Here is a 15,031-nt window from a genome sequence, read left to right on the forward strand (position 1 = left end):
CTGTGTATGTCCAAGACATGCAGGAGAATTACTTGGGAAGGTTTCAGATTGTATCCTCAGAGAGTAGACCAGTGGGCTCTCTTGAACTCACCAGGCAGACCTCCCCTGACCTCGTGATCAGCCTCAGGACTTCCTCTACCCTAAAGCAATGCAAAGAAGTTTGAAGCACACTTGCTCAGCTTCTCTCTGGAATATTCCACCTTCCAAGCCTGCCACAGACTCACTCCCAGATGCATGCTCTGTGTCCCATCACAGCATTCATGGAGAGCCCACTCTTGCTCTGAGAGATGACAAACCGTCCTGTCCCACCTCTGCACCTGCCACCAGTGTGTGGGATGGTTGGCCCCCAAGACTGATCCCGCTATCTCTTGGTACTCTCAGGAAATATTTTCTAATTAAAGAACTCCAATAATAACCCATATTCCTAGCCCTTGCACTATGACATTCGGTGCCCAAACCACGTCCAAAGGGCAGGGTGCTTTAACTATACTGGAATCATATTCATGTATGATACCATGTGATAAACAAAGAGACATTGAAAGGCTAAACCATTGCCCAAAGCATATTAATGGCAGCATCCAGGCCACCACTGAGGTCTTGCAATTCTCAGGTCAGGCTTTTTTCACTATGATGACATCCTCCGATCTCTTCTCCCTTTCTCCCCCTTAGCACTGGATGGACACAGCCTGCTTTCCTAAAGGTCACTTGCCATGAGTGCTCCAGTTTCTGCCATTGCAATCATGACCTCCGAATCCTGTGTTTCTCCTCAGTGTTCCCCACCAGCCAGTCCTGATCCTATAATAGCCCCAGGAAATGAAGTGGAAGCAGGACCTGGGTTAAAAGACTATGGTGGAGGTGTGGTAGCCACCTGGGCCTGGGGCTATGGGAGTGACCGAGTGTGTGCCAAAGCCCTGTGGCCAACTTACTGGTGCTGAGTTTGCTGGTAAGCCTCTCCGTCAGCTGGCTTCCCTGGGCAAGTTGCTCTCGGAAGCTCTGCCCCAGGTAGTAGTCAATGTCATTGCTCCTAAGAAGGTCCTCAAATGATTTTACTGTATCTTTCGTGTGCTGGGTGAGAAGGTAACAGATGCCTCTCCCTTCTCTTATCTTCTGGCGTAGGTACGACAGCTCTCGGGCCTGATCCTGAATCAGGGAATCATATTTCCTAATACAGGAGAGGAGAGGAAAAAGTAAGAATGAAAACGAGTCAATGTGAAATTACGGGCCTTCAGTAGAGATTTCCATGAGAACATTACAAAGGAGCTCCCCAGGCTGAATTCTGGCACACAAACCGAAATATATAAGAGTAAATCCCACCCTGATACATGATGTCAGTTTAGCGATTTAGTGATTCTTACAATGTTTTGTGCATGTTAGCCTTATGTCCAGGAGAATCGTAGGTCCTGTGGAGGTAAATATGGTGCCCAATTTTACATTCCTCATGGGACTAGTAGAGTGTAGATTCACAGCTGATACTCAAGAAACACTAAATGTATTTATTGAGTAGATATTCAATAGACATAATAAATAAAAATAAGTTCAGTGACTAGAATCACTTAATCCTGGGACACCTGGCTGGCTGGCTCAGTAAGAAGAGCTCACGACTCTTGATGATGGGGTCAGGAGTTCAAGCCCCATGTTGGGTGGAGACATTGTGTAAAATAAATAAATACATAAACTTGGGGGGAAAAAAGGAATCACTTAATTCTAAGTCTAGATAAGATCTTTCATGCCTTCTATTTGGAAGAACATCTCTATTACGGCAGACTGTTTTGCCAAGATGGCCATTACATTCCTGTTCCACATGTTGTTTTGCCAATGTGCCTTTGCTCCTTCTCTCATTGGCAGGTAGAGGCTGTTCTCCACCTCCTTAAATCTGGGCAAGCTCTGTGACTGAGGTAGTAAGGGAAGCGACACTGTGCTAAGTCCAGGAGTAGCTCTGAACTGTCCTAGCAACTTCTACTTCCACTCTGTTGGAAGCCAGCTGCCATGCAGATGTGGAACAGCCTGAGACCACTTGAGAGGCCCACCCCAAGAAGAAAGACCCTGGAAGACAAGAAGCCAAGGGGGGAAAGAGAGAAGGCAAGGAGCATCATATCACCTGACACGTGAAGCCATCGGATGGCTGCCCCAGGAGAGACCCCCAAGCAACAGCCACCCTGCTGAGCCCTGTAAATCCACATAAATTATTTGAGGCCACTAAGCTTTTGCATGGTTTGATACTCAGTGCAGATAACAAGGACAGATACCCAGTGTCTTCCAACACAAAGTATTGTATTCCAACACAAAGTCATACTGAGAACTTAATATATGTTAGGCAATTTTGATCACTTGTACTAATTCATTTAAACCCAGTAACCACCTGTTGAGATAGGTTCTCTTACTCTCGTCATTTAATAGGTAAGGAAAGAGCCCAGAAAGTCTACGTAAGTTGAACAGCTAGAAAGTGCCAGAGCTAGGATTCAGACCCAGGCAATCTGACTCCAGTCTTCCTACTATACCACATATCCAGTCGCTTTACTAATAGATTCCTGAGAGGAAATCCCAGAGACCTGGTGTCTCCCAAGCAGGGCCTACTGACATTTCTTTGGATCTAGACCTAGCATTGAAGTAGGTATTCTTCTGATCGCCTTATTGGGTTCTCTCTTCTACCTGCCTGGGCTAGGCCACCTCCAACACAAACTTAGACATTTTCAATCCTATCAGGGTCCAAAGATTGCCCCCCTTACCCAGGCCAGGAGGCTGATCTCAGTTCCTCTGCTAGCTTCCCTTCCACTCCAGTTTTCGGGAGCTGCGCCTCCAGCTGGGACACTCTCTGGATCAGACTCTCCAGATCCTTTTTAGCCTGAAGCCCCGGGGGGTAGAAAGCCCCAGTGCCATCAGACAGCCACCCCTCATCCTCATCAGTGACACTGTGAGGTGAAGATCCCTCGAGGGTGTCAACGGCCTTCAGTTTTCGCGGTCTCTCCAGACTAGATGAATAATCACTTGTAACCGAGAGAGACCGGACCCGGCTCTTGAGGTTCTGGATGATCTTGTTGGCATTCTGCAGCTGGGCCTTCAGGTCCCTGATGTCCTTCTGCAGGAGAGAGATGTCTTCCGACTTTCCGTATGCACGGAACTCTTCCTGCTTCCCTCGAGAGCTCTCCAAGGGCTTCTTCCCTGGGGGGCTAGCCGCTGAGGAGCCCAGGCGCCCCTCCGTCAGAGCTGTTTCCCTGAGGCTGTCGTGTTCCTCACACTCTGAGAAAAGACAAAGACATCTTCCTAAATAAAGCTATACGTGCTGCTGAAGCTTGGAGGCAGCTCTGGTGCCAGGGATAGGAATCACTAGAGCGAAAGTTGAGGCGGTACTTTATTCAGCCCCATGCTTTACCAGCATTCAGACATCGTATTTCCACCCACTCAACAGCCCTGCAGGTCAGGAACCAGGTACAGTCACCTTCCACTGCCCTGAGTATTTTTTTCTTTTCTCAATTTCAGTTTGGTGGGTGTACCTACAGTCAAAGTCCTTCTAGGATGGAAAAACAGATTTTTTAGCTTAGGGTTTACATGTCTCCACAACCTCATCTGGTCTCTTCATTAAAAAGTAAGCCTTAGATGATCACTAGTTGGACAGAACTTTCCTTCTTTTAATCTATAGCCGTATGTTGGAAACTAATTAGAGACATTCCCACTCATACTCAGCCCCGTGTTGGACAAGAGTTCTCTGCCAAACTTCCTGTGCCTCACTGGTCCTGGGTCCCCTTCCCTCTACCATACCCCTTGGCCCTACTCCTCATTAGGTGTGGGACTGGCCAACAGCTCCCAGATGGGAAGGCCGACTCCAGGGAGGCCAGGTGAGCCCTGCCCTTGTGTTCCTACCGGGACTGGTGCTCTCCTCCCGCTCAGCTTCATTCTCACTTCGGCCGCAGGTTTCATAGCCCAGATCCTGGAGGTCCACCTGCACCTGCTTGCTGTCCTGCTTCACCAAGGATTCACCTGCTCAGGAAGAGACAGAGGGTGTCACAGAGGTTCTCGGAATGTCCCACGTACCCTATGTCCCATGTGCCCTAGCCCTCAGGGGGCAGGGAGGTTACAGCCAAAAGTGGAATGGATGCTTCTTTGGAACCAAGTGGGAGAAGAGACCACTCACTCCAGGCAGGACTTCCTTGCACCAGGATGAGCCTCTGTGTGCCACTGGTGATCTCACCTACAACAACTGAGGCTTTGTGGGGACCAGATATCTTTATGTTGGGTATTATATATATTATCATCCCTAGAAGCCCCCATGAAACTAGCAAGTGCTTTATCCACAGAGGCTCAGTAAATATGTGAATGGGGCTGAACTAATTTTGAGTCCTAAAACATCAAGATCCATATAGTTCTATAAGATAGCTAGTAGCCCACAGCAAATATCATCCTCAATGGGGCTCACAGCCTTCCCGTTGAGATCAGGAACAAGACAAGGATGCCCACTCTCAACACTCTTGTTCAACATAGTAATAGAAGTCCTAGCAACAGCAATCAGACAACAAAGAGAAATAAAAGGTATTCAAATTGGCAAGGAAGAAGTCAAACTCTCTCTCCTCGCAGATGACAGGATACTTTAATGGAAAACCCAAAAGACTCCATAGAACTCATACAGCAATTCAGTAATGTGGCAGGATACAAAGTCAATGTACAGAAATCAGTTGCTTTCTTACACACTAACAATGAAAATACAGAAAGGGAAATTAGAGAATCGATTCCATTTACTATAGCACCAAGAACCATAAGATACCTGGGAATAAACCTAACCAAAGAGGTAAAGGATCTGTACTCGAGATACTACAGAACACTCCTAAAAGAAATTGAAGAAGACACAAAAAGATGGAAGACCATTCCATGCTCATGGATCAGAAAAATAAACATTGCAAAAATGTCTATACTGCCTAGAGCAATCTATACTTTCAATGCCATTCCAATTAAAATTCCACCGGCATTTTTCAAAGAGCTGGAGCAAACAATTCTAAAATTTGTATGGAATCAGAAGAGATGTCAAATTGCTAAGAAAATGTTGAAAAAGAAAAACAAAACTGGGGCATCACGTTGCCTGATTTCAAGCTTTACTACAAAGCTGTGATCACCAAGACAGCATGGTACTGGCATAAAAACAGACACATAGACCAGTGGAACAGAGGAGAGAGCCCGGATATGGACCCTCAACTCTATGATCCCATGATCTTTGACAAAGCAGGAAAAAAATATGCAGTGGAAGAAAGACAGTCTCTTCAATAAATGGTGCTGGGAAAATTGGACAGCTATATGTAGAAGAATGAAACTCGATCATTCTCTTACACCATACACAAAGATAAACTCAAAATGGATAAAAGACCTCAATGTGAGGCAGGAATCCATCAGAATCCTAGAGGAGAACCCAGGCAGTAACCTCTTCGATATCAGCCACAGCAACTTCTTTCAAGATATGTCTCCAAAGGCAAAGGAAATAAAAGCAAAAATGAGTTTTTGGGACTTCATCAAGATCAAAAGCTTCTGCACAGCGAAGGAAACAGTCAACAAAACAAAGAGGCAAGCCATGGAATGGGAGAAGATATTCACAAATGACAGTACGGACAAAAGGCTGATATCCAGGATCTATAAAGAACTTCTCAAACTCAATACACACAAAACAGATAATCATGTCAAAAAACGGGCAGAAGACATGAACAGACACTTCTCCACTGAAGACATACAAATGGCTAAGAGACACATGAAAAAATGGTCATCATCACTAGCCATCAGGGAGATTCAAATCAAAATCACATTTAAATACCACCTTACACCAGTTAGAATGGCCAAAATTAACAAGACAGTAAATAATGTGTGTTGGAGAGGATGTGGAGAAAGGGGAACCCTCTTACACTCTTGGTGGGAATGCAAGCCGGTGCAGCCACTTTGGAGAACAGTGTGGAGATTCCTCAAGAAATTAAAAATAGAGCTTCCCTATGACCCTGCAATTGCACTACTGGGTATTTACCCCAAAGATACAGATGTAGTGAAAAGAAGGGCCATCTGCATCCCAGTGTTCACAGCAGCAATGGCCACAGTCGACAAACTGTAGAAAGAACCAAGATGCCCTTCAACAGACAAATGGATAAGGAAGATGTGGTCCATATATACTATGGAGTATTATGCCTCCATCAGAAAGGAATAATGCCTAACTTTTGTAGCAACATGGATGGGACTGGAAGAGATTATGCTGAGTGAAATAAGTTTAAGCAGAGGGAGTCAATTATCATATGGTTTCACTTATTTGTGGAGCATAAGAAAAACATGGGGGACATGGGGAGATGGAGAGGAGAAGGGAGTTGGGGGAAATTGGAAGGGGAGGTGAACCATGAGAGACTATGGACTCTGAAAAACAATCTGAGAGTTTTGAAGGGGTGGGCAGTGGGAAATTGGGTGAGCCTGGTGGTAGGTATTATGGAGGGCACGTGTTGCATGGAACACTGGGTATGGTACATAAACAATGAGTTCTGGTACACTGAAAAGAAATTTAAAAAATAAAAAATTTTTAAAAAATAAAAATAAATAAAAATTAAAAAGAGATAGCTACTAGCCACACGTGACTACTTCATATTAATTAAAAGTAAACAAAATTCCAAAGCTGAACTAGACACATCTCATGTGCTCCATAAGCATTTCAATCACCATAGGAAGTTCTAGGAGAAAGCATGGATTCTAAACCAATGGTGATGGTATATTTTTGAAGAATGTGATTTGGTGCCAAGAGGAGGAGAGAAACTATCAGTATATGTTGAGGGATGTAAAGCACTTTGCTAACTATAGCAGAAATCAGCAAACCTAGATGTTAGCCCACTTCTTCCCTATATGCTCACAGCAAACTTGCTTTGTTTTTTATCTTCTCTGCCAGGTGCGAAAACTGAAGTTAAATAATCATTTCCACAATTCTAGGATCCTGGTCGGGATTAAATTTGTTTTGAGGCTGGGGAAGAAAAGGGAAGTCTACAAGAAGCATATAGACAGATGTCTTAGTGATGGTGAACCTAAGACTTACTAAGCATGACTCTGTATTTCTCCAGCTGGTTCGCCTGGGCAAAGACCGTGGCTTCTGATATCAACAGCTTCTCCTGGAGGTCCTGGTAGCGTTGTCTGCACTGGGCCAGCTGGGAGCGCAGGTGCTTGGTGGATCCAGGAAGGCTAAATTCTGATGGAGTCCCAGGGTCTCGGGCCTGGGGCCGGTTATCCAGCTGTGAAAAGAGCCAGCATAGGGACCAGGCAGTAACAGTCCCGGGCAGTCCCGGGCAGTCCCGGCCCCTTCCCTTTCTGACCCCCATGGAGTATATATATGGGTTTGTTCCAGCATTCCTCATGTCCTTTGGTAGTGGCTTGCTTTCCAGCTCCAAGCTCCTGAAGAGCTAGGATAATGTTTTATTCATCTCTGTATTTTCAGCACAAAGTACAGTGCCACTAGAGTCTACTGAGGGGCTCTCAGTAAATGTTGGTTCAGCGGTTGAAGAGAGGAGGGGTAAAAACCTCTCCTCATCTATCCTCATGCTCCTGTCCCAGCCTTGTCCTCCACTCCCCCCACCCCGAATCCTCTCTAGTCTCCATTTACTCAATAGTCAGCAAAGCCCCTCCCCTTAGGAGGATCCCAACAGCCCAATCCTGTGGCCCATGAACAGACACACCTAGGATGGGCTGTGATGAAAATGGCAGTGATACGGAGAGATGTCATTACACACCACTTGTCGGGGCTGCCTTAAGTCCCAAACATCCCTATAGGGGATCCTATTGAAATGACCTGCTTTATGCCATCTTTCCCCACCACACTGCATACTTACAGGCAGAGACCAGGTCTTTCTGCCTGCTGCCCAATGCCTAGTGTGCCATCTGGAAAATGAAACACTATTTATGAAAAATTAATTACCCAAGTAATGTTTGTGAGACAATGTTGTAAAAGCTTTTCCAAAGGCTGAATATGTGAGGAATATTATTAGAAGAAGCCCTTCCCTCAGTCCCTTCTGACCCATGGAGCAGAACTGTTTTAGGTAAAAACTGTTACCTCCAGTCCTTCTCCACAGGTCTCTATTTCCATCTAAACCCACACTTACTTGGTGGCCATCCACAGCGAGGGCAGCCCCAAGATCAAGATTCTGTGGTCTGGGGCAGGGCCTTATATTCATGTGCTCCTCTTCCTGGCATTGGGGCTTCTCAGGAGAACAGACCAGCTCTGTGTTCATTCTGTCGATCTCCCGGGCCAGGTGTGCAAGGAGCTCTGGGCTAAGCTTACTATTCCCGTCCTTGCTGCTCAGCACGAGCTGTTCTTTGAGGAGGCTGATGATGTTGTGGGCATTCTTCAGTTTTCCCTGGAGCTTTCTGAACTCAGCCTGGAGGCTATTCTCATTCAGAGCCCCTCTGGCTACCACAGTTTCCACTGCCACCTCGCCCTTCTCCTTGTCTTCCTCGATCTCCCATCCATCAGACATTGCTTCTCCCATCTGCTCTTTAAGCTCTGCATTCTCAAGGCAAAGGCTCAGCATGGTGTTCCTGCAGGAAATACACACACACCATGAGGGGGTGCCTCTTCTCTCGGCCTCAGTTTCCGTAGCCCCCATTTCAGCCCAGCAGAGACTCAGAGTCACCCCAAAGCAGGAAGCCACCTCAGAGACAGACAAGGGCTCCCTTATTGGATAGACTCAGGAGGAGAGACTCCGCATTACCACAGCTACTTGGTGGCAACACAGTCCCTAAAAATCTTGGACTCAACACACATGGTCTAGTTGTCTTTACCCTGGTCATCTAGCCTCATGCTTTTTTTTAAAAAGATTTTATTTATTTGAGATATAGAGAGAATGAGAGCATAAGTAGTGGAAGAGGCAGAAGGAGAGGAAGAGGGAGAAGCAGGCTCCCCACTGAGCAGGGAGCCAGATGCAGGACTTGATGCCAGAACCTGGGATCATGGCCCAAGTCAAAAGCAGATGCTGAGCAGACTGAGCTACCCAGGTGCCCGCTCAGCCTCATGTTCTACTTTTCACTGGTCTCTGGAATAAACAAGGGTACTTACAGTGTTAAGAAAAAAAGAATAAGAAAGACCTTTTCTGGGACAAATTTATTATGGGTTCTACAATTCTATTAATTATCATTGGTCAGTTTTCAACCACTGGATGAGAAATTGGGACCTAAGAAAACAAGAAATAAATAATACCATCAGAACTACAATCAAATGTACTTCTGTAATTATTTGCTTTATGTCTGGCTCTTTCTATAGATCATCTTCATGAGGTCAGGGACTCTTCCTGTCCTGTTCCCCCTGTATCCCCAGAGCCTCCACAGTGCCTGCCACATAAAACATGCATACTTGTAGAAGACATAAAATGGATAAACAACTAATTTTCACCGAGACATTCTAGACTCCACCCTTTCTTCACACCGAACCCTTCGCCAGGGTTGGATGGAAGTGTTAAAAAAAAACTACAACAACATTGCTTTAACAAGGCAATTAATTTAAATAGGCAGTTTGCTTAACCTCTTTGAGCCTCAGTCCCCTTTTATATAAAATAAGGATAACTCGTACCTAGTAGAGCTACTAGATGCTTAAATGGAATTACATATATGGTCTAGTCAGTTCAGGGCTACAACAGAGAATTCATTTTATTCTGCTATACCAGCTGCAGACCTGAAAAGTACTAACATCAGAATTCTATGAGGTACTTGTAAAACAAAACAAAACAGAACAAAACTAAAACCCCCCACAAATTTAGAGCTAAGGCCTATGGATCTACATTTTACTTAAGTCCTACAGGTGATCCGTAAGCACGCTGTATTGAGAACTGCTGACTAGAAGAGGCACGGGAAACTAGTAATTCATATCTGAAGAATTAGCAGTTGGCTCTCCCCCTAGATTGAGTTTCTTAGAATCCTGAACTGGCTGGCTCAGTCAGGAGAGCATGTGACTCTTGATCTCGAGGTTCTGAGTTCAAGCCCCATGGTGAGCAGAGAGATTACTTAAACAACAACAACTTATGCTTTCACTTAAGTAGAATTTCACTTCAGTAGAAAGAAATATCATGGGGGCACATGGGTGACTCAATCGGTTAAGCATCCGACTCTTGATTTCAGCTCAGGTCATGATCTCAGGGCTGCGAGACTGAGCCCCACATCAGGCTCTGCACCAGGCATGGAGGCTGTTCAAGATTCTCTCTCTCCTCTCCTTCCAACCCTCCACCTCTTTGTGCATACACTCTCACACTTACTCTCTCTTTCTCTCTTAAAAAAAAAAAAAGAAAGAAAGAAAGAAAGAGGTGCCTGGGTGGCTCAGTCCCTTAAGTGTCTGCCTTCAGCTCAGGTTATGATCCCAGGGTCCTCAGATCAAGCCCTGCATTGGGATCCCTGCTCAACAGAGAGCCTCTCCCTCCCCCTCTGCCTGCTGCTCTATCTACTTGCTCTTTCTCTGTATATCTCTATCAAATAAATAAATAAAAATCTTTAAAAAAAAAAGGAATATCACAATTCAGAGTAGAAGAACCAGCATGAAGGATGATCACAAGAATATTTCCAAGACTGTTCTAAAAAGTATATAGCATAGAAGAAAAGGCTTGGATATTAAAAATTCAGAGGCAGGGGTCTAGCCATGGACTAATATGCAACTTTGAGCAAGCTGCTAGAACATTTTAGACTGGAGTTCCCTTGACTATGAAATAAGGATTAGGCTAGATGCCAAGGTCCTCTTCAGCACTAATATTATTCTATGACTTGGGGACGTTTAAGTGGCACATAATAGGCAGGGAAACTATAGGGCATGAATTAGAAATTGTACAATCGCACTGCTGTGTTCTAAACAACAGGCCCCACGATGGTTAAGACCCTCAGGGATGAATGAATGAATGGATTAGTCCTACCTTATCAGTCTGTTCCCCAAGCATCTTTCGAAAAATGCCATGAAAAACAGAGTGGCCAGGGGCACCTGGGTGGCTCAGTCAGCTAAGCGTCTGCCTTTGGCTAAGGTCATGATCCCAGGATGCTGGGATCAAGCCCCATGTCAGGCTCCCTGCTCAGTGGGGAGTCTGCTTCTCTCTCCTCCCCACCTGTGCTGTCTCTCACTATCTCTGTCTCTCTCTCAAATAAGTAAATATATATTTTCTAAACACAGTGGTCAGTCTAACCAATGAATCAGCTCTATACCACTTCTGTAAAGTTAACAAAACAGAAGAGATTGTTAAAAGTGCTGTTCAATGATTTAGGGATTCATGCCACTAAGAGAGAGCTGAGTGGAAGCAAAGGGGCCCGTGTAGGACATTCTTCAAAATGTTCCAGTCAATGCAAAAGAGCAACACCTGTCATACAGCAGGAGATTTTCACTTGTGAATCTATGGCTAATAATGGGCATTATTACATGGAATTAAGACCAGATTTAAATAATTTGAATGATCACCACTATCCGATATTATTGAGTTTTCTCTTAAGAATTTGAACCATTAATGCCCAGAGCTTGGGATGCGGACCAGGAAGCCCGAGAGCAGCACAAATGCCTTCGTTGCAGCGAGGTGAACTCCCTTACTATGGTGACCTCCCGATGGGCAGGCTCTCCTCCTCTGGGCAGTGTCCTACCTGATGTGGGCCACAGAGGAGAATCCTGCTTCCTCAATTTGAGCCTTTAGCTCTTTCAGTTCCCCCTCAGCTCTCCTCTTCTCCTCTAAGTGTTGGTGGATCTCGGCCCTCAGGTGGAGCATTTCCTCCTGAAGACCTCTGTTATTGTCCGCTCCTGCTGAGGAAGGAGGAGGAAAACATACATTCTGGGTCTCCACAGCTGCCAGGCTTTTCTCCAAGGCCACCTTGATGAGCTGAAAGAAAATCATAATTTGAAGAAGTTAGGTCATGAGAGAGGATTCAAGAGGAACATCAGATTGCAAAGACAGACATTAATGGGAACAAAAAAGCCCTAAAATGAGCTCGCCCTAAGGACTTCCTCAGCCATAAGGGCCCTCGAGACTGGTCTGGATGGGGAGGACACGAGAGAGCCAGTGTTCAGAACTGCCGCCATGGGCAGGAAGAGCCGCATCCAGATGTGGGTGAGAAAAAAAACACAAGCCCATCATAAATAAAAACCCAATGAAAACATTTAAGGTTTACACAGGACCAGAGAGTGTGGATGCTGATTTCTTCTCTCCCTGGGGAACCGAGTCTCGTGAGAGGCTTCTTACAAGACAGGAAACTTCCTTGACGCCACAATATCCAAGTCCCTAACTATAAAGATCTCAGCTTGAGACACCGCTCTCAGATCCTAAGGCCAAGCCTGCACCTCAGGCCCTAAAAAGGAAGACTGAGACAGGAGGCACTCAGCCACAGGTAAAACAGCAGCTTAATTTCACTGGTAGCAGGAGAATCACACCCCATAACTACGGAGAAGTTAAAGTGAGGCCACCTGCGCACTTGTTGTTTATCACTCTTGCGCTGATGTTGACAGGCAAACTCTCTCTACAAATCTAAGCACCTGAGGAGAAAACAAGGTGGAAATAACTTCCCAATGCCTTTCTATGTTCCATGGATACTCCTGAAGTTACTCTTTAGTGCGTCAACTCAAGCAGATCATGTAGCTTTTCCTCAAAGGAGAATTTTTTAAAGACTTTCTTATTGTTCATCTTGGGTTCCTCTCCAGTTTCCCCCACACTGTTAAAAGTATAGAAACCAAAACCTGAGTATGAGAGCCCACTCCATGTATGACTAGGTATTTTTGTGCAAGGGTTTCTTGTCCATCCATCCAATATTAATCTTAATACATCCCAATGCTATGTTGCTTCTTTCTCCTCTTGGCGACTGCACTTTGGGGTTCTACTTAGCTTCGGGTCTATGTTGACCTCCCAATTTCCCACCTCTGTCCCACAGCTGTTTTGGCCTTGTGCTGTTTCTTCTATCTGTATTAACAGTGTGGCTTGTACTTGTCGCTGGTAAATTCGTTCTGGCTATCCAGAATCATTTCTCAATGATCAAAGTCTTCAAAATATTTTATGTGCATCTCCATAAATCAAGTAGTAGTCACTTGATTGGGCATGATTTGTAGAATTAATTACATGCTTCATACCTTCATTCAGGTCACAAATATATAGAACAGAACAGGGCCCACAGCCACTTAAATGGATCAATGACTGACAGAGCTGCTTGGCCTGGCACAAAGCCACAGACTTCTGCTCGAAATGGAGCTTGGTAAGACGTAGGTTGCACAGATGGAGTCGATTCACAGCATGAATCTGCCAGTAGCACAGCCATTGAGGTTGCAAAGAAAAGAATGAAGAAGGATGCATAGACACAGCTGCTCATTTCCCAGGCCTTCCTCGGGTTCTGAGCCTGACTTTTGCCTCTCTGGTTCTCCTACCGGGCTCAGTTAGGTTGGCCTATCTCCACATGTGCCACCAAGCATTTGGGACAAAATAAAGGGGGACTGGATAAAACCACTTTTGGAAATTTAGGATCTCAACCCCTCATTTAAACTATGAGATGTTACCTTTCTATATAAACCCTTTTCAATGAACTTAACTAAAATAAACATTGGCAAGGCACCTGGGTGGCTCAGTAGGTTAAGCATCTGCCTTCAGCCTCAGGTCTTGATCTCAGGGTCCTGAGACTGAGTCCCACATCCGGCTCCCTGCTCAGTGGGGAGTCTGCTTCCCCCTTTGCCCCTGTCCCTGCTTGTGCTCTCTCTCTCTCAAATAAATATATAAAACCTTTAAAAAATAAATAAATAAACATTACCATCAGCTTTGAATATGGGCACTTTATTCTTCGCTAAAACCTAAGTGTTTTTTCTCTTTAAAAATAACATCTCACTTTGGGGCTTCTGGGTCGGTCAAGTGTCTGCCTTTGGCTCAGGTCATGATCCCAGGTCCTGGGATCGAGCTCCATGTTGGGCTCTCTGCTCAGCAGGGTGTCTGATTGTCCCTCTCCCCCTACCCCCTGTTCGTGCTCTCTCTCTCAAATAAATAAATCTAAAAAAAAAAAATCTCATTTTAATGATATCTTTTTTTTAAGTGGGCTCCATACCCAGGAAGGAGCACAACATGGGGCCTGAACTCATGACCTGGAAATCAAGACCTCAGCTGAGATCAAGACCTGGATGCCCAACTAACTGACTGAGCCACCCAGGTGTCCCATCTATACCTATCTATGTTTAAACTGCCTTCTAAATGCACGTTATCTTTCACTGATTTAAATACACCTAGTTTCTTTAAAAATAAAAAATAAAGAACCACAGAATGTCAATACCAGAAAGGACCTGAAGGTACACCTGGTCTAATTTCCCACTTTAAAATTAGAAAATAGAGCTATGATTTGTTTCCCAGCTACTTCGGGTTCTGTGTCAGAGGAAGCTTACTTTAAGCTAACTTATCTTTAAAATTGAAATGTAAATGCATGAAAAAATGACTCAGAATCTAGCTTTTTAATCAGTTTTTCATTCTCATCTATGGAAAGTTGACATTTCTTTTTTTTTTTTTTAAGATTTTATTTATTTATTTGACAGACAGAGATCACAAGCAGGCAGAGAGGCAGGCAGAGAGAGAGAGGAAGGGAAGCAGGCTCCCCGCTAAGCAGAAAGCCCGATGTGGGGCGTCCTGGGATCATGACCTGAGCCGAAAGCAGAGGCTTTAACCCACTGAGCCACCCAGGCGCCCCGGAAAGTTGACATTTCTATATGTTTTCCCAAATAAAACCCCAGGGCTTTCAGTATGTGTGGTGTTAGTACGAATCCTTTAGGTCTATTGTTAATTATATCTCGTACAGTTTCCTCCCCACTGGCCAGTTCCTAATTCACTTGTTCTTTTGCTTCCATGGTATAATTAAACCTCTTTTGTGTGTGCTGGGTTTCCTTTTACCCTACAGAAATTCATATGCAAGTCTGATCTCCTGTTTGAATCACGTTGTTTTATTTTTACCCTATGACATATGTTTCACAATGTAAATCAGTTCTCACACATGTGAAAGGCATTAATGATTTTTTTCAAGTTCTTCACATGACATCTACTGACTTTTTTCTCCTTCATTGCATTTGATACTTGATAAC

The 15,031-nt window shown here is 44.7% G+C and overlaps 1 protein-coding gene across 6 annotated transcripts in view; it reads right to left on the reverse strand.

The window, feature by feature from the left end:
• LOC308342466 (myomegalin-like) overlaps window positions 1-15,031 on the reverse strand; it is a 177,126-nt gene that overhangs the window by 25,977 nt on the left and 136,118 nt on the right. For all 6 annotated transcript variants that reach the window (XM_080802904.1, XM_080802899.1, XM_080802900.1 and 3 more), the window contains 6 exons: window positions 11,587-11,819; window positions 8,091-8,526; window positions 7,034-7,226; window positions 3,859-3,975; window positions 2,727-3,237; window positions 927-1,162 (listed from right to left, as the gene is read on the reverse strand). In XM_080802904.1, the coding sequence (XP_080659030.1) occupies window positions 927-1,162; window positions 2,727-3,237; window positions 3,859-3,975; window positions 7,034-7,226; window positions 8,091-8,526; window positions 11,587-11,819 (1,726 nt within the window). The remainder of the gene's footprint in view (window positions 1-926; window positions 1,163-2,726; window positions 3,238-3,858; window positions 3,976-7,033; window positions 7,227-8,090; window positions 8,527-11,586; window positions 11,820-15,031) is intronic.

The sequence above is a fragment of the Martes martes genome, assembly GCF_963455335.1.
Source record: "Martes martes genome assembly, chromosome: 4".
Taxonomy (NCBI): Eukaryota; Metazoa; Chordata; class Mammalia; order Carnivora; family Mustelidae; genus Martes; species Martes martes.